The 27,851-nt window shown below is 36.8% G+C and overlaps 1 protein-coding gene across 3 annotated transcripts in view; it reads right to left on the bottom strand.

The window, feature by feature from the left end:
- Kifap3 (kinesin associated protein 3) overlaps window positions 1–27,851 on the bottom strand; it is a 125,235-nt gene that overhangs the window by 3,090 nt on the left and 94,294 nt on the right. For 2 of the 3 annotated variants that reach the window (XM_040737190.1, XM_005071362.4), the window contains exon 19: window positions 26,334–26,433. In XM_040737190.1, coding sequence (XP_040593124.1) covers window positions 26,334–26,433 — 100 coding nt within the window. Of the gene's footprint in view, window positions 1–1,786; window positions 1,858–26,333; window positions 26,434–27,851 lie in introns of all 3 variants that reach the window. The other variant, XM_040737191.1, reaches the window with a different exon arrangement.

The following is a 27,851-nucleotide window of genomic DNA, read 5'->3' on the forward strand; positions in this document are numbered from 1 at the left end:
CTTAAATCAAGTTAATTCTGTGGTCATTAGTCATTCTCAAACCTTTTCTTGAGGTTTGGAAATCAGAGACGTTTAGTGGATCGCAGAGCAAACAGAAAGCACCCTTACAAGAGGGCTTGTGGGAAATTCTACATAAAGGGTGGCAATTGGAAGGGAGTTTCCCACTACACTGTGGGCAGCAGAAGCTGATGCAGTTCCTTGCTGTCACTGGCCTGGACCACCACCAGTGAGGAGGGGGACTTAGCAGATTCCCAGAGACTGAGACTGTTGTACATTCAAGTTGAATGACTGTTTTTCTGTGTTTTTGTGATGGATAGGCAAACTTCTCATCGCTGCTTTCTTATGTGGCTTGTCAACTGAATAAAGAATATATTTAGACATGTCTATATGCTACACTTTTCACTATAAATGTCAAATTCCCATTTTTCATCTGTCTTTTCTGAATATACCAGCTACATTGCCAATAAGACTCTATATCCTCAGGTAAGTGAAAGTAAGACCCGCCCTTAAGTACGGAGCTTTTTAACATCTCTGTGTTTAGGTCACTGTAGCAGGTTCTAACACTACAGATAACAGTTCATAGTACCATGAGTGTATGCTACAATGTGTAGGGTAGTATCTGAGCTTTCCAATAAATCCCCTTTCCCCCTACCCAGGAAGAAAACTTGAAACTCTTAAAACTGGCTCTTTTTATTCTTTATAGACCATAGATTAAGTTTTTAAAGGATATTTAAAATATTCTAACAAGCTTGGAAAGTACTGTGATATTGTAGATCCTTTTGTAGTTATGACCATCTTTTAAATTAACTACAGTTTTCTTCATTGATCTTTTATTTGGGTTGCTCTAAAGAAGGGGGCAGGGGACAGGGCTTTCCATGATAAACCTTAGAGACAGATATTCTACTTTCTTTCTTGGAGAAAAAATGCAGCATATTAATGTGGAGTCTGGCTCAAAACTAGGAGGTCTAACAAGTATTTAAATGGAAATAGAGATATTTGGGGTAAGTTCTGGAAGGGACAGAAACCATAAATTCACAGGGGTAGTGATGCAGCAAAACCTGTGCCCTTCTGACTCAGGAAGACTTGATATGGCATTAATAGTATCAGGGACACTGTATGTTCTTATCAGTGACCTAGGAATCCAAGTTGTGATGTGTGACATGTGTTCTCGCTCTATGTGACAACCGCTTTAGACAATAGTTTGTAACATGTGGCTATACATACATGACTATTTAGTGATATTTAACTTTTGTCTTTAGTGTTAAGATAAAACATTTTAAATCATTGAATTACCCAAACTCAGTATATTTTCTTGATAATATATAATTCTAGTCCTAAGACAAAGGCTCTCTCTGATAATAAGATAACAAGGTATAGTAATGTCAACAAATAAGTCTTCTAAAAGTTTTATACCCAAACAATGATTTTGGGGTACCTGGAGAAGAAAACGGAAACAAATCCTTTAAAGTGAAAATTATACTTATAATTCAACAATAGTATAACATTAAACACTTAGAATTTGTTTCTGTAAATCTATAGATTTAATTGACACAAAGTAGAAGCTTGAAGTCTGTCAATGTCTATAGGACTTGAAACAAATCTTCAAGCAGCATTCACTAACATTCTAAACTTGTGACGATTCAGAGGGAAAACAGAATCTGAAAATGGACAGGCGATGCTTTACATGCAGCACATTCCAAGGGAATAGCAGCCAGTAGGAATCCTTGGCACACTCAGTTTCTGTGCCACAGTGACATTCCTGGAGAAAGGGAAGACAGGCACCTACCTCAGGCTCTGTTTATGAAGTTTAGTTAGTGCACATTTGTAAAGCACTTTGAAATCCTTGGATGGAAAGTGCTGTATAAGTGAAAAGCATCATCATTATTTTACTATAATTAGATCAAAGCAACACATGTCCTTTTCTTCTTTTGAGTTTCTAAGTCAGCAATACAAGTACAAGCACATAATAAATTTATTCATGGATGTCACCATGTAAAATAATTTTGATAATTTTTCCTTTTATAAGCTCATAGGATCTGAGATCTGAAAAAATTGTTTTGAAATAACCTTGCTTGCACTTCAATTCACAACACTTGACAGAGCTCATCTGGACCTTGTCTTAACTGGAAATGGTGGTGCTTAGGACTCGAGAAGGCAGTGTCATGGATGGATGTGTCAGAGTGCTACGAAGTTCTTCATTAGAGTCCTCTGAAACCCTATTCAAGTAGCCTTAGAGTCACTCTTTGCAGCCACACATGAAGTCTAATTCCTTATCCGCGATCTCATCACTCCATGTATTCAGTCATCAGAACACAATCTTCAATCTCTGCTGTTCATGTGTTTTCTGAAAAACTGTGATTTTCATTATTTACCTTAAAATAAGGAATATAAAGTTTATGATATTTATGATATGGTATGAAATTACTACAGCAGTGGAGAGCCACACCACCCTAAATGCGTCCAATCTTATGTGAACCCAGTGCAGTATAAAGTGGGAACCTCTCCCTGACTTCACTGATGTATCTTAAACTCCACTACCTTAAAAAATGTAAGGAGCTATTATGACAAAGTAGTTTAAGATGGAGTATATAAGTGTATGCATAACTGTGCAAACAGACACAGAGACACACTGAATTTTCACATGACACTAACTTGGATATCATTTTTTATAGTCTGGCACTGTCTTTAGGGATTCTACACTTATTTACTTACTTAGAGTCTTCAGTATCAATATACTTATAAACAGGGGATACTGACTTTTGGAATCACTTATTCTTTGTGATTCACAGATGACATTAAAAGCTGGGGCTGTTTTGGGAGTTAATTTGGTAGTTTGAATGTAATTGGCCCCCATAGGCTCACAGGGAATGGCACTATTAGTAGGTGTGACTTTTTTAGAGTAGGTATGGCTTTGTTGGCGGAACTGCAACACTGTGGGGAGTGGACTTTGAGGTCTTATATATGCTCAAGTCATTCCCAGTGACTCAGTTCATTTCCTGTTGCCTGCTGATCAAGATGTAGGACTCTCAGATTCTTCTCCAGCACCATGCCTGACTGAATGCTGCCATGTCCCACCATGACAATAATGGATTAAGATTTTGAAACTGTAAGACAGCCCCAATTAAATGTTTTCTTTTATACCCTGCATGGTCATGGTAACTCTTCACAGCAATAGAAACCCTAACTAAGACAGAAATTGGTACCAGGACTGGGGTATTGCTGTGAAAGACCTGTCCATGCTTTTGTTTAAAGGAATATGGGACTTGGAACTGTGGATCAGAAAAGCAGCTGAACACCTTAAGTGCCGTATAGTGGGTCATCCTAGTAGGAGCATGGAAGATAGAGATGCTGAATGTGATTTGATGAATTGTGGGGGGCTGGCTAAAGAGGTTTTAGAGAAGAAGAATTTTAATATGCTGCATAGAGACCATTCATTGGTATTTTGGTAATGAATGTGGCTGCCCTGTGTCATTGTCTGAAGAGTCTGCCTGAGGGTAAAGTAAAGAGATTTGGATTAATTCTGTTGACAGAAGAAATCTCAAAACAGCCTAGTACAGACTCTGTCGTGTGGTTATTAGTAGTAACTATAATGAAGATTTATAATGAAAAGGAGAAAGCTGAGTAAGGAAAAATACAAAATACACAAATTGAGAATAAAAGTAGCACCAGGAAGTGAATGGAGCTAAGTCCTGTGTCCAAGGAGATAAACAGATTAAGAAATGGAATAAAGGGGAGCGGTGACCTCAGGGCAGGATTCTACCCAGTTAAGTTTCCAACTTGTGAAAAGAAATGAAAAGTTTAGACCTGGGTGTGATGGTGCACACTTTTACTCCCAGCAACCAGTAGGCAGAGGTTAGTGGCTCTCTGAGTTTAAAGCCAGCCTCATCTATAGAGCTAGTCCCAGGACAGCCAAGCTTAGGCAGTGAAGGATACCATGAAAAACAGAAAGCTGGTGAAGATGTAATTCAACAAGGGTGCTATAATCCAGCCCCAGTAAGCAGCAGAACTTGGCAGCTATGGCCATGCAGTTCTGGCTTTAGAGTAAAGGAACAACTAAGGAAAGCTACTAAGTCCAGGCATATGTCAGGGATGTCTCTGAAAGGAGGCCTAAAGAGGCCATTGTGTGAAACTATAGAGGTGAAACCTGGATTGCCTTGGAAACCCCAAGATGTTAGAGATGCCAGAGTTGTGGGATACCTGCTGAGGAGAGTTGCTAACAGGGAGTGGAACCAGCCCAAGGAAAAAAAAAAGAAAGCATGTTGCACTCAACAAAGCTGAAAGAAGCTGGAGATCTGAAGACATCAGACATGGAGACCCAGAGTTTGGAGTTTGTCCAGCTGACTTTTGGTCTTGCTTTGTCCGGTATTTCCTTACTATGCTCCCGTCCCTATGTTTTAGAATGACAATGTATATCCTGTACCATTACATGTTGGAAGTATGTGATCTGTTCTTTGATTTTTATTTTTATAGGGGATTACAGTTAAGAGACTGTATGGATCTCCTAAGAGACTTTGAATCTCACACTTTAAAGCATTGTTGAGACTGTGATAGACTATGGGGGCTTTTGAAGTTGGACTAAATGCACATTGCATTATGATATTGTTACAAGTTTATGGGGTCCATAGAGTGGAATATGGTAGTTTTTTAAATGTAATTGGCCTCCATAAGTTTATAAGGAATGGAACTATTAGGAGGTGTAGTCTTGCTGGAGGAAGTATGTTACTGTATAGGTGGGCTTTGAGGTCTCATATGCTCAAGCCACTCCCAGGGACCCAACATTTTTTGTTGCCTGATGATCAAGATATAGGACTTTCAGCCTCTTCTCCAGCACAATATCTTCCCACATTCTGCCATGTCCCACCATGACGACTATGGACTAAACCTCTGAAACTGTAAGCCATCCAATTAAATGTTTTCCTTTATAAGAGTTGTCATGGTTATGGTGTCTCTTCATAGCAACAGAAACCCTAACTAAGACAGTAGGGCGTTAAGTACTTAATATACTGTGAGTACATCCATAATGCATGGCAATGCACTGCTCTAACATGTGTACAGTAGGACACTAAGTAATACAATGTGAGTGTCTCAGAGACACAGTACAATCTCTACAGCACAGGCTTTGAGGCTACACCGTCTTTACACAAAACAGCCAAATTTTAAGGCAGTGGCCATTACATTTCTGTCATATATATTTTGGTTGTTGTTTCTTGTATTAGAAGGTAAGTACCATGGAGGACTAAGGTTGTAATATTCTTTAAGGTATGTGAGGCATCTAGCACAGGATCTAACATGGAATGGACAACTCATATCTAAGTATGAACGGATGAGTCTGGAGAGACAAGTAGGATTACTCAGGTTAAAAAGAGGGATGCAGATGGCACAGAGGCCTGAGTAAGACACAGCCCAGCTAAAGAGTACTGAGCAGTGTGCGTTGCTCACATTCTTTAGTGTGTGACACAAACAAACAGCGCGACAGCAGTCTAAGTGTGAATAGCACTAGATAGTAAATCTCTTCACAGACGACACTAGGCAGTCTAAGTGTGAATAGCAATAGATAGTAAATCTCTACACAGACGACACTAGGCACTGCAGGAATTTGGGGACCTGTCAATAGTTTTAAACAGTTATGGTCTAATTCTGTGTTTTAGAAAGTTATCTGTGGTAGGAAAGGGAGTTGAGGTGAAACCAAATGCAAGGAAAATACTTAGTAGGTAGTATAACTGCCAAACTTGAAGAAATAAGATCTTTTATGTCAGCAGTCTTGTAAACAACAAAGGTTAATATGTGTGTGTGTTTGTGTGAGCATATGCATGTGTATGCGAGCATGTGTATGTATGTGAACATGTGTGTATGTGAGTGTGTGGTGTGAGCATGTAGGACTGTGTGTGAGCATGTAGGAGTGTGTGTGAGCATACGTGCATGTGTGCAAATGTGAGTGTGTATGTGTGTGAGTATGTATGTGAGCCTGTGTGTGTAAGCATGTATGTACCTGTGTGTATGTACCTGTGTGTGTGTGTGTGTGTGTGTGTGTGTGTGTGAGCGCAAACACCTGTCTTTAGAGGTCAGAGGACTGCTCACGGGAATGTTTCAGCTCTTTTCTTCTACCTGTGGTGCTGGCGGCTAAACTCAGGTTGTTAGGTTTAGAAACAAATGCCTTTAGCCACAGAGGCATCTTGTTGGCCTATCTTTCCTGTTTTGAAATGAGCTTTTAGTTGCAAAAACTTTACTAGATTAGATCTGAGATCTAAGGGGGAGAATTTAAAAGCTGGCTGAAAATTTTAATAACTACAGATAATCAGAATGAAAACCTTGCCACATTAGAATAGAAGATGCTGCTGTATCCCAGGTGATGAGGTCAGACAGTTTGAGAAGCTGGTTATGCCACGTGTTCAAAATTACTATGTAGGAAGAGAATGCAGGACAAGTAAATAACACCTAACTAACAACGTAATTTAAAGACGAGCCACTAGATGGCGACCTTGTTTTACCATTGTACTCACTGTACCACTAGTTGTAAAGCAAAGCTTATCAAATTTAAACTGTATTTAAACACTGATGGAGTGTGGTTTACTTTGCTTCCTCAGATAATTAATGTCTTCATTTTATAAGTGTGAAATAATCTGGTTCACAAAAGCAGCAAACACTTATCATTGAATGTAAAATCTGTGACTGTGGGGGCCTAAAAAAGAAGTTAAAAGAAAAGCTGTCTCTTGTTTTTGGCACTGAAATTTAACTTGTTATTAAAGCACTATTTTTACAGCATACTTTTAAAAATGTCATGGAACCAAAATCAGGAACATAGTGTCTTGTAAGTTTACCTATAACACACATGTATTTTAGATCTCTCTAAGGTATTAGGTTTCTTTGTTTTTTCCAGACAGGGTTTCTCTGTGTAGTCCTGTTTTCCTGGAATTTGTTTTGTATGCCAGGCTGGCCTTGAACTCACAAAGATCTGCCTGCCTCTGCCTCCTGAGAGCTGGGATTAATTGTTATTGCTTTGAAATTGAATAACTGTATCATTCAGAAAATAAAATCCAGGAGCATATTTATGTAGTCTTTTAATGAATCTTACTTATGTACACACACACACACACACACACACAAAGTTTATCTGCAATTTTACATTTACTATTGTGTGCTGTATATACATAATCACATTATTCTTTTATTACTAATAAAATAAAGCATTATAGATAATACTGGGGAATTTCTTTATTTTTCCTTTTTTTATATATATTTCTGTGTGTACTATGTATACCTTCAGAGACCAGAAGAGGGCGCTGCACTCCCTAGAGCTGGAGATAAAGGCAGCTGTGCGCTGACATGGGCGCTGGGAACTCAAGTTAGGAGAGCAGAAATTGCTCCTAATTCACTTAGCCAGATCTCCAGCCCCATAAGTAATAGTTTTTAATGAATACAAACTAATTATATTTTTAAAATAAAGGGCAAATTACAAACGAATATTAGGAAGCTGTATTTAAGTCATTTATCTGATTCATTGGAATTCTTCGTTAATGACATCTGTCAATTGTGAGGGGACAGATTCATTTGGTTTAGTGACTATGCTGATGCTTCAGATAAAAAGTAATTTGTGCTAATGACGGTAGGGGCACGAGTAAAACTGTTTCCAACGTGTTCCAGTTGGCAATGGAACTCCACCTCACTGAGTCTCCTGTACTCTTAATTCACAGCTGTCTTCATTCACATGGAACGCTACTGTCTCCTTCGGCAATATCGTGACTAGATTCACATGGAAGGTAAAGAACACCAAGACTACCAAAAAGGAGCACACCGACGCCTGGGAGCACCGACACACACACACACACACACACACACACACACACACACACACACACACACACACACACACACACACACACACACACACACACAGGGCAAGCATGGACGGTAGAAATGAAGAACTTAGAGACCTTTTTATCAACAACTGAAAAGAATTAGATGCTTTATCTCACTAGCCCAGAGTAATTAATGGCTAGCACTTGTCTCGGTAAGAGCAGGAATTCACTCTCAAAGAAAATCACAAGCATTTCCACACATGTAAGTGGTTTCTGAATTTCTTTTTTTTTTCCTGTGTCCACATGGGAGGAGCCTTTCCTTGCTGATCTAGCTTCTCATCTTACCACCTTGCTGGAAATTCTTTTTCTTATTTTATCTGTTCTGCACATTCAAGGAAACATTTATAAATCTTGTATTATTGTGACTTAACACTGGCTTTCTGAAGACAACACAGCTTGAAAGAAAGAACTGCAGCTATTAAATGGCACTTTCCTTTTCTTTATTTGTAGGGTACGTGCATAAGCCTGTAAGTCTCTGGCCTTCTGGGGAAGTCTTTTGGTTAGAATATACTATTAGCTGTCTTTAACTATATGTCTTCAAATAAGCATAAGAACTTCTCGAAACTGGCGGGTTTTATAATGTTAAGTGATGCTTTGATTCCCAGCACTTACCAAGTGACTTAAATAACCCTGTGCCAATAAACTGAGTCATTAGCACCTCTTTTAAATAATTGTTTGTCTGTTACTGATCCAACACTTACATAATCTGTCATAATGCCTTTGTTCTTTTAAAGGCACAAAAATTACTATTATAGGTTTCAAGTAGAGACCATCATCTCAGTAGCAATGTTTTCTCAGTGATAGATTAACCTGCCGTCTGGTACTGAGTGAGTTAAATGTGAACACCAAAACTAATTACTATGTAATGCTAACCTTAGTTGCTGGTTCATTTTGAGACTCTTTAAAATATGAACTGTGTATTTTACCCCTATGCACTCTCTTAATGATTTGTTTTTTTAGACTGAAATCACTTCCAGCCATCAGTTATACTCTTGGTCTCTACATATGCACTTTTCCAAGCACAAATATTTCTTTTTCCTATTGGTCTGCCAGTCCTGTCAGAGCAAATTTCGCTTTAAACTAAATGCTATGATACTTAAAACCTCTTGGATTACTTGGACTGCTAGTGTGATCTATGACCTTCCAAGAATGACAGCTGAACTTTCCAATTTGCTTATACTGCTTGGGGAGCTAGAAAGCACATGCCAGAAAGGAAAATGTTTCTGATGTTAAACAGAGAGGAGAGTTCTTGTAGGAGGTGGGGGCAGGAGACTATTAAGTACTGAAAAATACTAATAAGAAATGAAAAGAAACTAAACATGCTATAAAGTTGAATACCTCAAACATAAACCCAAAGTTAACACTAACACTGAAAGTTTCTAGCTAGGTTAACTGGTTAAAATGTAAATAACCATCTTTAGTTACTGTAATTTAAGCACCATGTGGAATCCTAGTTAGGCTGCACTACTGGAGTAAGCCCTAGAAATGCAAAAGAATCTAAAATCATCCTGATTATTACCAAATAACCAGGCTATATCAGTTTCCACTTTTCTTTATAAAATAGAAGTTTGACATCTGAAAAAGTCATAGTGGCAATACAGCCATACAGCATACATACTATCCTTACTGGCATATTACTGTCTCTTAAGTGAAATAGTATTGCTTTCTGTGAAAACTCATGTATCAAAAATCCTTAAGTAATCAAGAGTTTGGAAAAATTTCAGCATAGTTTTGAAACTTCTCTCTTCAAACATCACATAAGACACGGATGAATAAGTATCTTTAAAAAACCTCCTCTAAAATGTCATAAAAAAAGATGCTTGATATCAAGTTTGCAACTTATCTGACACTATTCACCCATTTCTTTCCTTTATTTTGCTCAATAACAGACAAATCATGTCTGCTGTTAGAAATCATAGCAGTTTGTAACTAAAGATTTTTTTGAAGACAAACTAGGTAATGGTTTTCAAACCTTCAGAAGAAAAATGTGTAGATTACAAAAATATAGGTAAACACCTTAAAATCTTGACAGCTAAAAAAAGAACATCTGAAAATCTGATTATATGTAAATTGTAATTGTAAATATACAATAAAGCACCTTTGCCTTGTTTAGGCTAGTTTTTACTATTTATGGCGTGAGGTACGACAGCTACTCTGCAGCTGCTAACTCAGCCATTGTAGCAGTAAGTACAGGTAGATGCAAGAAAGGCTTCAGAGCCAGCCGCTGGCCAGCATCAAAGCAGATCCCTGCGTTTACTTTATAGGCTTTCTTGGCCTGCAAGAATACACTTTGTTAGAGTAGTGGTCTGTCCAAAGAGCTGAATCCATTTTCTCCTTAGGCTTAAGGTTAACTGCGGACTGTCTGGTCACAAGGCTTCTGATGTTGCTACCCTGCCTTCAGAGTGGAGCTAAGCACGCACTGTCCTTGTGCCAGACAAATGTGAGGCAGGCAAGAATGTGGAAGCACAGGATCCCAGCAGCAACTGTTCTGCCTGACACCCGGGGACCACACCTTATGCTATTCTCAAAGGCATAAGGAGACACCGCAGACACTGTCTCTCTCTATTAGTGATGTACACGGCATTTTATTTTAGCTAAAAGATTGGTAATTGCATTTATTGAATTCAGCAAAGCTAACTGAAAAATGAACTTAATGACAATTCCTGAGCTCAATTAAAGCTAGTGAGGCAGAGTGACTTCAAAACAAGAGTGTCTGGGGGTGAAAATTCTGCCTTTAGTCTCTTTCTGTAACTTCATAATTTCATTCATTGAAGAATAATGAGTATCACATTTTTATTCAGATCACTACATTTTCAAGTCTTCTAATCTATTCTTTTTTAAAAAGATTTATTTATTATATTCACACTGTTCTGCCTACATGACAGATGAGGGCACCAGGTTTCATTATAGATGTTTGTGAGCCATCAGGTGGTTGCTGGGAATTGAACTCAGGACCCCTGGAAGAGCAGTCAGTGCTCTTAACCTCTGAGCCATCTCTCCAGCCCTCTGATCTATTCTTAAGTATATATTTGGTACTGTTTAGATTTGGATTATAGCTGCCATGTCATATGAAATGATGAAGGTGCACCTAAAAATGCCTGGGGAACTCTGGCTCCTACATACAATGTAGTAATAGTGAGGAGATACTCCATCACATGGGACATACTTCTTGCACATGCTTTCTGTTTACCCTTACAAGGGCTCTACATAAGTCATGGAGATTTATGGCTATGCAGAGGCATGCTAATTATTGTTGCAGTAAAATAATGTCATGGGCAATCAGACTTTCTTTTTTCCATAGCGAGAGTAGACTGCTTGTATAAACTGGGTAATTCAATCAAACACTCAGATTCGACATCATGATGAATGCAAATGTAGAACACCTTTACGAAAACTGTGGGCCATATCTTACTCTACATCCCATGGGCTCATGTTAAAGGAGTAAATCAAGGGGCGGTGGGTTAGCTATTTCATGCAAGTCATTTCCCACACTGCACACCTACTTGTGCCCAGGCAATTGATGGTGGTAATTTCTTTAGTCAGGAGCACAGGGCATAAAAACACTTAGGGTACAATATTTTACTCTGTGGTCTTTGTGCCTGAGGGTGTGGAAAAACCTGGCAATCTGGGACTCACATGAAAGCTGGGCAAAGATGGAGATTTCCAGGGTGATGGAAATGTGTTTTTTTAGGTTATAGTCAGTAGTCCAAATGTACATGTAGGTAGTATACCTACATTAGTTGTTCCAAGTCTACAGGGCCAGGGACAGTAACTCCATTAAAAATAACTCTGGTTCCTATTTGCTGGTGATAAACAGCACGTTTTTTTCTCCATGTAGAGAATGAAGTAAATGTACAACTAGTTGTATACTATCTGAAAAAGCCCTAAAACCCATAAATAGATAGATAGATAGATAATATTTCCCCTGTTAGTCTTGTGGTACCTGACACCATTTTTTAAATTAGCTTCTCAATCATCATCTGGAAAGAAAACATTCTGAGCAATATCATTAAAAACAGTGCTGATAAAGCACAGTCACTACTACATATCATAAAGCAGGTACAAGCTATATTACATTCACAGAGGTATGATACAGTACTGTCCTACATCTATAACACTAGAGGATACAATTTGAAAGGCATTATTTGAGACTCATTCTACTTTTCCAGCAGAGGATGGCAAGACACACAGCCAGAAACCTTCCTTAAATGAACTTTTTATTTTATTTTATTTTTTTGTTTAAGGCAGGGTCTCAGTATGTAGCCTTGGCTGGTCTCAGAGTCACAGAGATCCGCCTGCCTCTGCCTCTAGAGGACTGGGATTAAAGGCATGGCCACCACACCTGGGTAGCTTTTAAAAACTGTTGGTTTTCCTACCTCACAAAAGATCTCAGAATGTATTCTGAGCACAACTCTAACTTTATGGAACTTCTCATAGTAATTTAACAGTGCTATTTCTTTGATGCTGAGGCTAGCATCCAGGAGTTCATATATGTTACCACTGAGCTCCAGCAATTTTAATTTACAGTTGCAGTTTGAATTGTACCTGACTATCCTCACAGAAGCCACCTATGTTCCTTCAGAGCTGAGGGCTCTAAATCAACCACTTGACCCTGTAACCAGCTCTGGCCCCCTTAAGGAAGCTTTGCCTTCAGATGTGACAGTAAGATGGTTCTTGTTACAGATTTAAACCAAGCCAACTATAAAATGGAAAGAACTCTTCAAAAGGTGGGGTATATCATTTTTAGATACAATTTCTTCCAAAGCTAAACAAAGAAACTACAGGTTTGTATATGATTATTCTTCATTATTTGAGACAGAATGTTGACAATACTTACAAAATTATTGATATGCTGTTATTGAAGAATATTAAAAACTTAAACCATTTAAGATCTTTAACTTAAATGGCATAAGAAAACATCTTATATCCCTAGAGTCTAAAATTAAACCATATATATATATAAAACCCAACATTGAAATTGTATATATACACATACATGGAAATTTGTAATTAGCTTTGATGGAAGCTTAAAGTTTAGGAATTTACTATTTTAAAATTATTCTTCTCAAGAAAAAACACAATGCAGTATTTGAAATACTTTCTATGACAGAGTGCCAACCTTGTCCCCTCCGAAGCAGGTCTGAATTCTAGTTTATTTATGGAGACTCTGAGCAGCCGGGAGACAACAAATGCTTTGCACTACACTTTGGAAAGCCTGAATGCTACCTAATGCTCCTACTGGTAAACTGTACAGGAACACAGTCCTCAGTTTACCCTTCTAAATATAGACATCTTCATTTTTAAAGAGCCACCATAGCAATGTATTCTGCTTCTTTTTAAAAAAACGAGAAACTTGCCCATTCTAGCAATTCTTTTGTAATATAAAATTCTATAAATGAAAAGTTTCAAGAATTCTTCAGTAACTAGGATGTCAGGTTTCAAAGATACACAACTTCGAACTGGGCATGGTGACTCATGCTTGAGGTTCCTGGAAGCAGGAGGAGGTAGTTAGTGCAGGACTGCGCACATGAGATCAGCTGTCTGTTGAATTCCTCCCTGGCCATCCACCACTGTACAGTGAGACCTGGTCTCTAAACAAATGAATTCTGGTTTTGTTTTTGTTATTTGTTTCCTTGGGAATGTGTGTTCCTGTGCACATGGGTGCGTGCGTGCATGTGTGTGTGTATCTACCTATCATCTAAAGTTAAAAGTAAGTTTCTACTGGATAAACCTTCCCCGCCTTGAGATGGGAAGTATCAATCTCCTTGGTACTTTGATGTAACAGCTATCCCAAACCTCATACTTTCCCAAAATACCCTGTATAAGATAATGATATGTTCTTAAAGAGGCAGTGTCTCTATTACAAAACCACAAGCTACAGTAACTCAACTTTTTAAAAATAAGAAACCACCTAGAAACTCAAGTGAGTTATTACAATATATAAGTACAAGATTTCTTAAGCCTAAAAAATTTAGGCTAGATTTGATAGAGAATGTGATTCTTGGTCAAATATTACACTTCTTAATCACACATTAGGTAACTGATTATTTTTCCCATGAGAAAATATTAAAGGCATTTATTTCTATAATACAAGTTTAAAAAAAGCAACATAGCATGCTCTTCAAAGGAGGGGAAGGGCTTCTGGATTTTTCAGATGACTCACCCTCCTTTCTGAAGAGCAATAATTCTATTTCCTATGAAAATATGGTAAAATTTAAAAACATTCAAAGTATTTATTCTACTGGATGTATACACACATACAGACTTTACTCAGGGATAGAGTAAGAGAAGGCAGAAGGAGGTAAAAATTGAGATCCAAATCCAGATTCTTTTTTTTTTTTTTTTTTTTTTTTTTTTTGGTTTTTCGAGACAGGGTTTCTCTGTAGCTTTGGAGGCTGTCCTGGAACTCACTTTGTAGACCAGGCTGGCTTCGAACTCACAGAGATCCGCCTGCCTCTGCCTCCCGAGTGCTGGGATTAAAGGCGTGCGCCACCAACGCCCGGCTCAAATCCAGATTCTTAATACTAATTCAATTTCTAGACCTCATAATACTACTACCCTTATCTAAACTTGAACACAATAAGAAAGCTAAAGAATAATAAACAGGGTGCCCTTCTAGATCCTATCCAAATGTTTACCAATTAAACAGACCACAGATAAAAATTTAAAAGATAAACACTGAATGCATATCTTCACCTTAATTATACATGTTTATGTTGTGTTCTTTGAATGCTATTACTGAAAGGAAGTTGAAAGCACCTTAGAAATCACAGAAACAGCAACAACAGAACTGTGGCATATGTGAGCTTCTAATGTACTAATCAACTACTGCTTCTTAACATGAAAGTACGGGATGAAGGGAAATGGGGCAAATCTGTTGTAGAATGTCTGCTATTTGATACTGGAAGCTAATATATGCTTTTATAATAACCTTGATTACACTATCATTTCCTAGAAACATATACTGCAGTTTCAGAATGGACTTTTAACACCTTGAACAGATATTTAAGGCAAGTAACCCTAAGACTTGACTACTTACAAAATTTATGTGATGCCTAAACCCATTCCAAATAAATGTTAACTCCAGAAAAAATTTTTCAGGCAGTGTCTCATGTAGCTTAGACTGGCCTCAAGTTCACTAATTAGTCCAGGATGACCTTGAACTTGTGTTCTCCTGCATCTACCTCCAAAGTGCTGAAGTACTGGAGGTCAAACCCCGGGCCTCCTGCCAGCACACTACCTACTGAGATACAACCCCGACACCTCGGCAATTCTAAAAATTGGTTATAATTAACAAGAATTTTAATGTTAATACTATTTCTTCCATTGTCCATTGTCGTGTAGTTATGTTTCTTTAGGGTAGATGAAATCAGATGGAATCTTGATGTGATTTTATACCCTCTAGTTGTAATTTTGGATCATTCTGATGTGTTTTTTTAGGAAATAAAAATATTATACGATATTATGTTTTACATTTAGCATAGATGAGTAGATGTATTATCAGTTATACAAATAAAGTTAACTAGTCTTAATCATCTGGATTATTGAAATGCTTTTTTCATATAAAAGTTATCTGCCAACCATTTAAAAATAGAAGCACATAATGTTATATGCAGGATATATAAGACAATATATCATGGCAATGTATATTTAATACATGTTTGGTATTATACACTTTGAAGGATGACACAGAAACAGTAAAGGCTAAGTATAAATGTAAAAAATTATGCAGTCAGTTCACACTGAAAATAAAATACGGCATAGAAAGTGAAGTAAGTCTATCTGTGTTTAAAGACAGGCACTGCCCTTTGTAATTCGTTCATTCAACAGATGTTTATGAGAATCTAGTGTGTGCGAGGTACTACAGACGCAACTCTGAATAAGACTGTTAAAGCTCTTGTCCTTCTAGGGTCTATATTCTTGAGGAGGGAGAAAACACAGAAACAACCAATTAGAGCAGGTGGGGCGAAGCGGTGGCTTTTATGAGGGAATAATATTTGAGTTGAGACTTGAAAGACAAAAGCTAGTTAGTTAGAAAGTCTGAGGACTACTCAAGCTAAGCAAAAATTTGACAAAGTAAGAAGTACCTTTTCATGGAGGAAGGAAGAGGTGCAACGGGGGACATATGTAGATGAAGCTGAAGGAGAAGGCTCAGATAATGTACAAGTGTCCAGAGTATGCTGAGGAATTTGCCTTTTCTTAAAGGTGCATGGAAGCCAGGGTTTAGCTTAGGAAGACTGTAAAGACTACTGTGAAAAAAACATTAAGTAAAACAGGCGTAACGAGAGGTGAGGCAACTGCAGAATCAAGGTAATTAATTAGGAGGCTACTGAGTAGCTTATGATGCTGGTAGTAGCACTTTGGATTAGAGTGCTAGCAGTGTAAACTGCAAGAAAAGTCCCAGGGAGAGCGACTAGTGGGGAAAAGGAAAAATCAAGGAAGAGTCCACAATCCATGACTTGACTTCTCAGGGGATGGTTGTAACATCTGTTAAGATGGTATGATGTTGACATAAATGCAAGTTTGATAATCTTACAAGCATTTCATTGGTTATGCCAAATAGGAAGAGAGAAAAGGATGGTGTTCAAACAAGCCTCTGATAAAAAAGATGACAGATATGATACATGACAAAAAGAATCTGCTTTAAATCCTGTAAGCAGTGGGAATGAGAAGATGGTTGGAATGTCATGTGAGGTCAAGTGGAATTTACATGGTGATAGGATGAGCCAGTAGGGGGAAGTGTGACATAAAAGTCATCTTCAGGATGGTACAGGATGGGGTCCAGAGGCTTACAATGTTTGAATGAAGGTCACTTCCATCATTCAAACAAGGTGGAAGGCAGAAAGATGGATAAAAATTCGAGTTTCTGGATTGTCTTGGGTAACCAGCTTTCTCCTGTATGCTTATAAACAGAATATGTGTTTCCAGTTGTGAACATTACATTAGTAAGTGCAGCAACCAATAGCACACTGCTTCCTGAGCCTTTGGAGCATGTTAGCAAATGCTAGCCATCACTGCTAATGAATACATCAGGCAACAGACCGGGAATCAAACACTGCAGTTTGAACAAGGATTATAGCAGCCTGGCGTTGACACCAGTGTTGTTTCTATCTTTTTGCAGTGACATCATTTGAACCTATACTGGACTGTTCAAGGTACATAGACATGAGCTCTTTTGAGCAATTTCATTTGTATAAGATGCAGTCTTTCTTTTTAAAAGAGCTATTAAAATGTAAAAAAGTGTTTATTTTCTATTGAAATGTTCTATGGATTTTCAAAGCCAAAATTTTGGGTGGACTCAAAGTTGCAAAAAGACAATAAGACAATTCTCGAACAGCTTAAGACCACCCTCAGCCTATTTGAAAGCAATGCAAGAGCAGAGCCATAGTTTCCCAGTTCACCATTTTTACATCATAGCAGCACCTTCTAGACACCAAGGACAGCAAGTACAGTACTTCTTCCTTAACATGTCACTCTTCTCTCATAGTCTCCTTTCTTTAAAAAAGTGTGTGCGCCTGTGTGCGTGCGTGTGTGCGTGCATGGGTACACATGCGTTTCTGTATGTGTATCTGTGTGCATATGCATTTAGAAGCCAGGTCAGAGGACATTTGGGGGAGTTAGTTCTTTCCCTCCACCATGTGGGTTTCAGAGATTCAACTTAGGTTAGCAGGCTTGGTGGCAGCTGCCTTTACCCACGGAGCCTTTTTGCTGGCCATTTATCCTGTTTTTTAAATGGAGCAATCAACAATTAGCATTTTCCAAAAAGTAAATCCTCCAAGTTTAAAAGATCTGATAGGATGGTCTCTACTTTGGAAATATTCTCCTCAGTTCTCATTCTGCTTTTAAACATTGCCTTCATAATTAGCTAAATCTGTGAATGGGCATTACATACTACCGATTCATTCCAATGTTCTGATTTTTATGGGAAATGATATATTCTATGGAATGATTATTATAACTGTGAATTCACTGGTGAGAAATGACAAAACAAATTTAAATTTTTTATTTCACTTAATAATATTCATATTTATGGCCCATATGAAGATATAATAAAATATATTTACTTTTGCTATTATTCAAAATTGCCATCTAAGGGTAAATTTCATAATACAGACAAGTTGCTAAATACTGATTGTCTATCATAGTGAGGCAAAAGAAAAGGCAAAAGACAAGCAAATAATAAATTTAATATATAGTAATATACAATAATTGAGTTCATCATAAAAGGAAATGTTTGTACTTCACTATGACGACACATTTCTTAATATAGAAAAGTCAGTTACTTAAAGGTGATTTTGAAAGTCTTTAGATTACTGAATAATTGTAATATTTATTCTATGTGTACAGAAATAAGATGCTATCACTTGATAAAATGGCTGAGTGTGTTTAATGATATTTTTGTTCTAGGAGTAGCTCTTATAATGTGGAAATGAATATTTCTGAAAGTCTCGGAATTCCCTTGGTACAATGTGATCATTTCTGTACCTGAAGTAAAAAAGTAATGTTCTTACTCATTAAACTAATTAACTATAAGTTCATATTTACGTTAAATATATCGTTTAACCAAACAAGAAAGAAAGGTTCTGGCTGTTTAAAAGTCTTCTAGTTAGCCAATGTTAATCTTAATGGCAGCAAGTCAACATACCTCTGTGCCTACCCCATGAACAGCTCTTAGAACTATGCACTTTCTGAAATTTTTTTTTTCAGTTTTGGCCTTGTAATCATGTGACTTGATAAAAAGTAGGTCACTTGAAAAGGAAGAAAGCCCAATAAAATGAATTACAAAGACAATAAGATTAAACTGATTGCACTGTTTTCATACACCCTCGCTGAAACTGCAAATGGGCAGTTGGCTGTGGCTTGGCATTTAGCAGCATGTGATCAGTACGGAGGAGGAGATTTTATTCTCATTAACTGTTGCAGATTTACTGCAGTGAAAAAGGGCTATGTAACCTGAGATGTGACAGTACAGAAAGATCAAAGCCTCAGACTGGAAACTAAATAAACCCTCTGGCTACTTCCTGCAAGGAAAATTCACTTTGGCAATGTAAAACAGAGCCCAGTTAAAAACTACTCTCAGCTTTATGAGCTGTCATAGCAGCTCAAGTGGTTTAGGCTGGCTGAGTTTAGAACATTATATTTCCTTGTTTTTGTCTTAGGTACTTCTTTAAGAAGGTTTATAGACTAACTCCCCACCCCAATACAACAACAAGAAACTTCTTGTAGTTGAAACAGCGCAGTCACTAGGCATATTAAATCAGGTCTTCATTTGTAAATTCCTTCCTCATTCATTACAACTTAGTATTTTACTCTTAGACTTAACTTGGAAATAAGAATTTACTTTGATGTCTCACCTACAACCTGAACAATTCCTATTCAAACTAAATGTAGATCAGTTACAGAGCCTCACAGCTTTTAGCTAATTAGTAAGCTATTTGTACATCACATCTAGAGTGACTATGCACAACATTGAGAAAAAGGCAATTAATTAATATTACATATGGCCCAGCATTGAGTATAGCTGTTCTCTTAAAAATTTGAAGGAAAAATGTTCTGTTTAATGTTTTTAGTATAAGAGAAACTAAAAAACTGTTCATAACAGGACTAGAATGAATAACTCTACCTTGTCTACCTTGAATTACACAATACTCTCCAGTTAAAGGGTAAGCTTAATACCACTGACTCCAGACTTGAGGCATAAATGACTGCTCCATTGCTCTCATCTTAAAGGGGTGATAGTGCTTATGCGATTGTTATCCAATTTAGAATATGAATAAAGCATTTGAAATGGTAATTTGCATTGCAATAAAAATCTTTTTTTTAAAATGAGAGCATTACCTAGGCCAAACATCTCCTATGACCACTCATTCACCTATGCTTAAAGAATTTAGACTTTCTTTCCATTTAAATTTGCAAGTGTTTTATTTTGAAACAGGGACTCCCAATCACCCAGGCTGGCTTGCCTTTAGATCCTCTTGCCTCAGTTTCCTGAATTCTGGGTTTACAGATATAGACCAACACACCTGCTTAAATTCACTCTTAATTGTTTTATCTGTACAGTCCACGAAAATGTAACTAATACTCTTGAAAAAAATACATGAACTTTAACACTAGATAATCACTCTTAAATGGTTGTTATGTGTTCAATTTCCCAGACACGCCAGCATTAACACCTGTGTCATGTCTTTGTATACAAGGCTATACACACAGTTGATGTGTTAACCTTTTTATAGGATTCAGTCCTATTATTTTACTTATAGATTCAGTTATACCAAACTGTTTATTCTAAATGAACGTCTCAATAAAAGACAATAATTTATTGTTTGTTTGTTTCAAGACAGGGTTTCAATGTGCTGTGTAGTCTTGGTTGTCCTGGATTACTCTATGTAGACTACCACCACCAAGTTGGCCTTGAACTCACAGAGATCCACCTGCCTCTGCTTCCCAGTGCTGGGACTAAAGGCGTACAGCATCACTGTCAGGCTGATAATGGCATGGCTCCAAAAATTTTGCTGTGACCACCAGATAGAAAATGGTACTACACCAATGAGGGTAGTTCTACTGCTTCTAAATTTGTAAAGGAAAGTAAATAACTGAAAATACCTCCCCAAGTAAGCACTACAACCTCTCTAGGATAAAACATCTTCCCAAGTTTCTAGTGATTTTTGGCTTGTTTTCTATTTTCAGTAAAGTTTACAGTTTGCTAATGTTGATGTGTTATAATCTAATAAAATCTAGCCTTAAAGGTTATAGGCCCAATTTACTAATAAAATCTAATTCAATTTTCCATGGGAAATGCAAACAATTAGTGTCCAAGCAGTAGAAGGCTTTTCTCTGCTAGAAAGAAGTTGTCTCTGTACAGTCTAAATAAATATGACAAGTAACACTGAAATACAGCAGACTTATAAGGATGTATTCAGCAGGCAAAACCAGAAGTATCATGAAGAAAAAACTTTATGTGGGTTAGTTAGCTGAATAAATGATTTGCACACAGTACTTTATCCTTCAACACTGAGATAATCTCATTCATTTCACTCTCACTTTAATACAACTGGATTTAATTTTTAGAGAGAATTTAAGGTAATGAACTAATTACTTAATGTGTTAATAAACTTGCAGCGGTTTGCCTCCAAGCAAATGTGAAATACCAATTTGCAAGAAAACATGTCAAATGTATTAAAGCAAAAAAGGTTTATGATTTGTCCTACTGCGAAATGAATGCCACATCTCCCTTTTAAAAACACTCTCAACTTCCCAAAACAAGTCACTGGTGATTAATGTATCTCCTTGTCATCTGGATGCAGTAACTGCGAAACTAAGTCTGCTGCTTAAGGACTTCAGTATTTATTATCACCCAGTTCCAGTCTGGTTCCCTAAAAATCTCTGATCCTTAATATCTATTTTCACTTTTTACCCTCTCTACTTCACATACACGATTTTGACCAAAGATGATATGTGATATTACAAAGATTAAAGAAATTCAAGTTATGCTTTATGTATTTCAATTTAGATTTAAAAACAGTCTTAAACACTTTATTCTTTGAAACACTTAAAGGCTCTTAGGAATATTTTACCTTGAAAAATGCAACTGGTAATATCCAGAAAGAAAAATAAGATTTCTCATAAGGTTTATTTTATATCATGAGTGTCATAATGTAAAAATCTATCTGTTTGTACTAGTTTTGTTTTATACAATGCTATTGTCATGCAGTCACTGTCATTCATGCTTAGCAGTTTTTACATCCCACAGTTTAAGAGTAGAATAGTCACATCATTATCTTAGGCATAACTTCCTTTGTCATGTAGTTTATGGTTTTATTAATTTCAAGAAATTTTGTGACATATTTCTACTCCCTTAATACAAAACTAGAAAGAGTTTAAAATTCTTTTCTGGGTTAGGCCTGGACAGCATTTATAACTGTGCTTGAGATGGATTTTTATATACATTAAAATGCTCTTTGGATAAATGAGTATCTATTCATAATTAATTTGTAATATATTATGAAAGTTTGCACAGATCTGGATTTTTTTTAGTTAGAAACATATATTATGTCTAAAACAGCAATTTTTAAAGTAAATGGTATAATATCCAACTACTCAACCTTGCTGTAATAGTCTTGATATACATACACATGTATGTATAAAGAAGTTGCTTTTTAAAAAACCATTTTCTAATTTGTATATATGGGTATTTTACCACGGTTTGCGTACCATGTGTTTTCCTGGTGCCATGGGGTCAGAAAAGGGTATCAAATCCTTTGAAACTGGAGGTACAGATGAGTTTGATGCAACATGGGTGTTGAAATCAAATCTCGGGTCCTCTGAAAGATCAGCTGGTGCTCTTAACTGCTAAGCCGTTTCTCCAGGCCTTCTTTTATATTTCTTTTAATCAAGACTTAAAAACTGTATTTAAACTTAGAAGCTGTCCCTTTTAAACATCCTTTCAAACATCTAGAACTAAGAACAAATTATTAGGGACCTAGGCATACATCCATGTCAACAACTTAGGGCATGTTTAACAGTGCACTGAATATACAGGGTATTGTATATATAGAATCGGTCTCTTAGGAAAAACAATGGGTGAAAAATTAAGGGGTTGGTAAGATGGCTTAGTGTAATAAGGATGCTACATGGAAAGCCTGACAACCCAAGTCTGATACCTGGAGTCCATGATGGAAGAGAGAACTGATTCCTGAAAGTTGTCCTCTGACCTCCACATGCACGCGTGTACTTCGAATCAATGAGTATGTAAGTGAAACTTATACTTGAAATTACTGTAAAGTATTGTATTTTCTATTTAGAGAAATAGTTACTTCTATTCATTATGCTCTTGCAACTAACATTTCAACTGTTAACGGTACACAAAATAAAGAGACTACAGTGAAAGGCATACATGTATTGTGTATAAGTTTATGTACGAAACATAATAGTAAAATGCTCCAAGGAAGAAAACAAAAGGTTGTAACTAACACACAGAAAACGAAGGCATATGAGGCAGAGGCAGGTCGTGTGGAAGTCCAGTCCACTTTGACCTCAGTGAGATGGTCAGCGACTGACATTACTCTACCAACCACAAAGAATGCCAGGCTCTCTGAAAAATATTTTTCAAAGCCCCAAGGAAACTTAAGCAGACTCTGCAGTTTTTTCCAGTTTATGAAAATTGGATTCCTATAAAAGGAAAATGGACCATTTTTACTGCAACAAAAACTGATTTGTAAAAGCTGGAAGCAGTTTAAGAATACTCTTAACATGAGGTTCTTGTTAGTCTTGAAAAGTAAGAGTTATAATAAAAAAAGCTCCAAAAATATGGCACGAATACATAGTACATAGCAGGAAAAAAAAAAACCCACCTCGCCTTGCTCCCATTATTTTTAATTAGATTCAATACCAGGTCCCACTTTACTCCCAACACCAGTTCAGACTTGGGAGATTTGCATTTGACACTGTGATTGGCAAACCCACAGCTAATGCCTGGAGCCCTAATGCATTTTGCATTAGCTCTAAATGTCGGGAAATCCCGGCGCCAAGAGGTTCAAACCAATAGTGACACATGTCTAAAGCCAAGGATTTGCTGTCCAACTGCCAGTATCTATTTGATCAAATGTCCAGTCTCTCTTGTAGAATGAGATAGATGAGTTTAACAGCTTTCACTGTTTCCAATTAAACTGCCTCACCATATTACAAAAATGCTGGCACCCAGACGATGAAGAACCTTTGACTTGGACTTTAGGAAAAACAACAATACCGATTAAGTTTTAACACTTCTTTTAATTTGGCTTAGTTTCTCATATTTTAATACATACATTTATTTGCTAAAAATCATTTGAGGAAAAAAAGAAAATAATTTCTTTGAACAATTAAAAAATATGTCATGTAAATTAGTAACTTATTTTTTTACCTACCAGTCACTTGGGATCAACTACTTAACAAGAATCCACTCAAATTGAAATGTTCCGATACCAAGCCTGAAAAGCCAGGGAAGCTGACTGGCAGGTGGCACTTCCCATTGCTGTAATCTGTCTGATGCACTGTCCCACATACATGGGCAATCATTAGAAATAATGTTGGTGATACATTTTTACCTTTTATATATCAATCTGCTATTATTCTTCCCCTGGATAACTTTGCTATCATTGTTATGAAATCAATGATAAAGAAGTAGGGAAGAATTTGCACGTCCTCTGTGTATTTCACGTAGAAGAAGAGCCACAGAGGCAACACTTGCCACTTTTAAAGGTATTTAGGGGGTCAGGCTTGTCAGAGTTTAAATCCAATGAGGACAATATTTGCTCACAGCTTAAGTTCTTCTTTTCAATCCCAGGATTCAACAATTTCAGGTTATTGATGGAACGTTTATTGAAATTTATTTAAAATCAGTTAATAAATGGGAATTTTTGTAATCAGAATTTTGAATTGATGTTCTTCAGTGAGTTTTAAAGTTTGCTACTAGATATCAGAAACTGAAATCTCCAGTAGTTTAAGATTTCAGATCAGGAACATTACATACCAAAATCACCATAACAAAATACGTGAGCAATTATATGTCAATCTAATATGACTAAATACCTCCAGAATTAAAATAAATATACCTAACTGAAGATCCATGGTTTGCTATTATCAAAGGAGAACATAGCTATAGGTGGAGTTGTAGGGAGGAAGGGGTAGGTGAATAAAATCAAAACACATTTCATATATCTATGAAATTCCCAAAGAATAAATAATAATTATTAAAAAGGAATTTTAAATAGGCAACAACAGGTAATTGAAGTAACTGATGAGGTAACCTAATATGCATTGGTACGCCATACAGAAATACTACCTCTATGCATAAATGCAAAGCAAAGCTTTCTGGAAATTATGTCTATACTTGCTGCCTCTTATCTAAATAATATATTAAAAAATGTAAAGTTTGCTGTTCTGTAGTGGCTTCTCAGTGACAAATAACATGAGAAATAATTTTGTCAATTACCTGTTGTTTTTTTATCTAAACAATGAACATAATTCCTTTTTTTTTCTTTTTTTGGTTTTACAAGACAGGGTTTCTCTGTATTGTTTTGGAGGCTGTCGGTCCAGCCTGGTCTCGAACTCATAGAGATCCGCCTGCCTCTGCCTCCCGAGTGCTGGGATTAAAGGCGTGCGCCACCACCGCCCGGTCATAATTCTTGTTTTAAAAATTTAGAGTGCAACTTAAAAATCAAAGGATAGATATCTGTAAAATAGATTGTATACAATAGATTATTGATAATATTATAATTATAGTTGCATTAAGAAATCTATTTCAACTGCTCACTGGGAGTTATACTGGTTAGAAAAAGACAGATGAATGCATCTCTTAAATAGATTTAGCCTTTGCTATTGGCTACCCACACAACCTCAAAGTAAGACAGCATTGTTGAAATACCACTTATGTCACTGAACAGGGAGGAGTTGAGACATTGCCTAACTAGACACTTTACTCCTATTGACTCCTATAGCGTTTATGGTGCTAGAAGGTACTTTATAGGCTATTGAGGGCAGCAAAAGTAATCTTTAATGTTACTTAGCTACTAACACTGCAATCTACAATAGCAAACTTTCTGCAAATTGATACTGGTGTAATAGAGGCACAAGTGTTATGGGAGAAACTGCTACTTTTTGATTAAATTCAAAGATGGTTCATGAGATGGAACCCATCCCTAACACTGATAAAGTAGGCAAGAATGTGAGAACAAGGGCCTTAGGAGAAAGCCTACTATTACTATGCTAAAGAAATACAGCAATAACATGATTTTCACTTAACACCAGCTGGGGGGAAGGGAAACATTTCAGTTGGCTATCTCAGAGTGAAATGCCAACAGCCCAAATGAAAGCTTTATACCTTAGAGATGGCACGAAGAGGAAAATGTCAACAGTTTAAAAAATATGTAAAAAAATTAGTAATGGAGCTGGATGTCTGCTGTAGTGAACTTTATTACAAATGTAAAACAATACTGGCTTAGGAGATACTGTTCTCCTTATGTATTTTACTTACTGCTAACCCTATGGATATAAAAGTCTACTTCTGGTTAATCCCAGCACTCAGAGGAGGCAGAGGCAGGTAGATCTCTATCAGTTCAAGGCCAGCCTGGTCTACAAGTTCCAGGATAGTCAGGGTACACAGGGTACCAGTGTCAATAAGCAAGAAAAAAATGTCTTCAACTAACTGAAACAGAACTTATTTTGGACACACCAGGAATGCATCAGGAAATATACCAGGAAACACCTGCATTTGTTAGTTTGAAAACTATTGTATATTTCAAAGGACAGTGCTTATTTTCCAAAGTAATAAAGCATTATTTTTTAATAAACTAATGGATAACTAATCACTCTTCTGGAGAGACGGAAGTTTCAACCCTCCTTGTAATGACAAAGGCAAAGAAATTGTGGACTGAAGAAAACTCTAGCTTTTCAAAACAAAGCAGATGCTTAGCCCGAGTTCTTTCTTGGAACATTGCTTACCTGCCAGGAAATGAGTGCTGCCCAACCACATCTCCATTCTGGAGGTGAAAATCGTTGAAGAAATCTGGACTTATGGCTCCTTCAGAGGCAATCAATCCATCTAGAATGAGTCAAACAGTGACTAGTAAAACATACAGAGAATAAAATAGAAATTACCTTATTGAGCAACACGTTAGAAACCTATTCATTTAGTCTGGAAAGAAAAATGTCAGAATGACATGCTTCTGTCCCTGAAGTAAGCATAGAAGGTCATACATACATAAGTGGTCACAACATTTTATCATAATAATACAGTAATCACTGAGTCTCTATTTTGTGCTAGGTAATACCAGTGTAGACAGGATGAGACAGACTGCCCTCAAGGTACTTACAGTATTGTTGGTAAGAAAAGACAAAGATAAAGGTATTAGGTGTGGTCCTCAGGGACTATGGTTCAGGCTAACAAAAGGTCATGAATAAAGACAGAGGAGGCATGGAACACCACAAGGCTGGCAAACAGCAATACGTCAACATTTCTCTCATTTTATATCCTGATAGCTTCAATTATATAGCACAACTGGGGAATTCATCAAAAATAATTTGTTGATAAAAAACACTTGGCAATTTAAATGGCAAACATTAAAAAACAGATACAATGTGTATTACATTTTTGAATAAAATTATTTACACGTCCTGTGCTTTTAAGTGGGTAAACTGTATAAGATGTAAATACTTTTTGATGACTTGGTCTTTATTAGGTATTATTATATAGCTATACCATCAGGTTATCAGATATATTTGATCCCTTAAAGAGCTCTACACTGCTATGTTTTTGAGAGCTCTGTTTTTGCTTATAAACATTAATTCTTCTAAATCTAAGCCAGTTAGCATTTTTAAAAAATGATTTAAGGGTTGTATTACTTTCTCAGTTGCCCTAAGACTCTAAATAATCTTCTGTTTGTAGGACTATGTAGAGAAATAACATCTGGGTGTTATGGCCTCAGGCTTCCCTAAGCCTAGAACAAACACTCAGTCTATGTCTTGGAATTAGCTTTTTGCAAGGCTCTGAGGACTTTGTGAGTCTCTTGTGTTGGATTATTGAACGTGGAAATACTGGCCAGGTCATACTGACCAGAATAATGAAAAATATGACAAACAACAGGCATATCATTTACTTACCAAATGATTATTTCCTACTAAAACACTTGTATAATAATAATGTGATCAATTTTGTGAAAAATATACACAATTATAACACATGATTTCTTTCTGAAAGAATTTCTCTTTGGGTACATAAATTTATTTATAAATAATACAAACAGTAGATACATGTACCATGTGAGAATTAACATAATAAAATATAGATAATTACTGTCTATAGGGGCTAGATGTCTTATTTGGGGAGAGGAGGAATCAAAGTTATGAGTGATTAGAGTCTTCAAATATCAGTAGGATTCAAGTGACAACATTCGTTTGAGGGAGAAAGGAGAGAGCTCAGTGGGTAAAGCACTTGACGCCAAGCTTGATGGCCGTTTGATC

The sequence above is a fragment of the Mesocricetus auratus genome, unplaced genomic scaffold (genome assembly GCF_017639785.1).
Source record: "Mesocricetus auratus isolate SY011 unplaced genomic scaffold, BCM_Maur_2.0 Super-Scaffold_100676, whole genome shotgun sequence".
Lineage (NCBI taxonomy): Eukaryota > Metazoa > Chordata > Mammalia > Rodentia > Cricetidae > Mesocricetus > Mesocricetus auratus.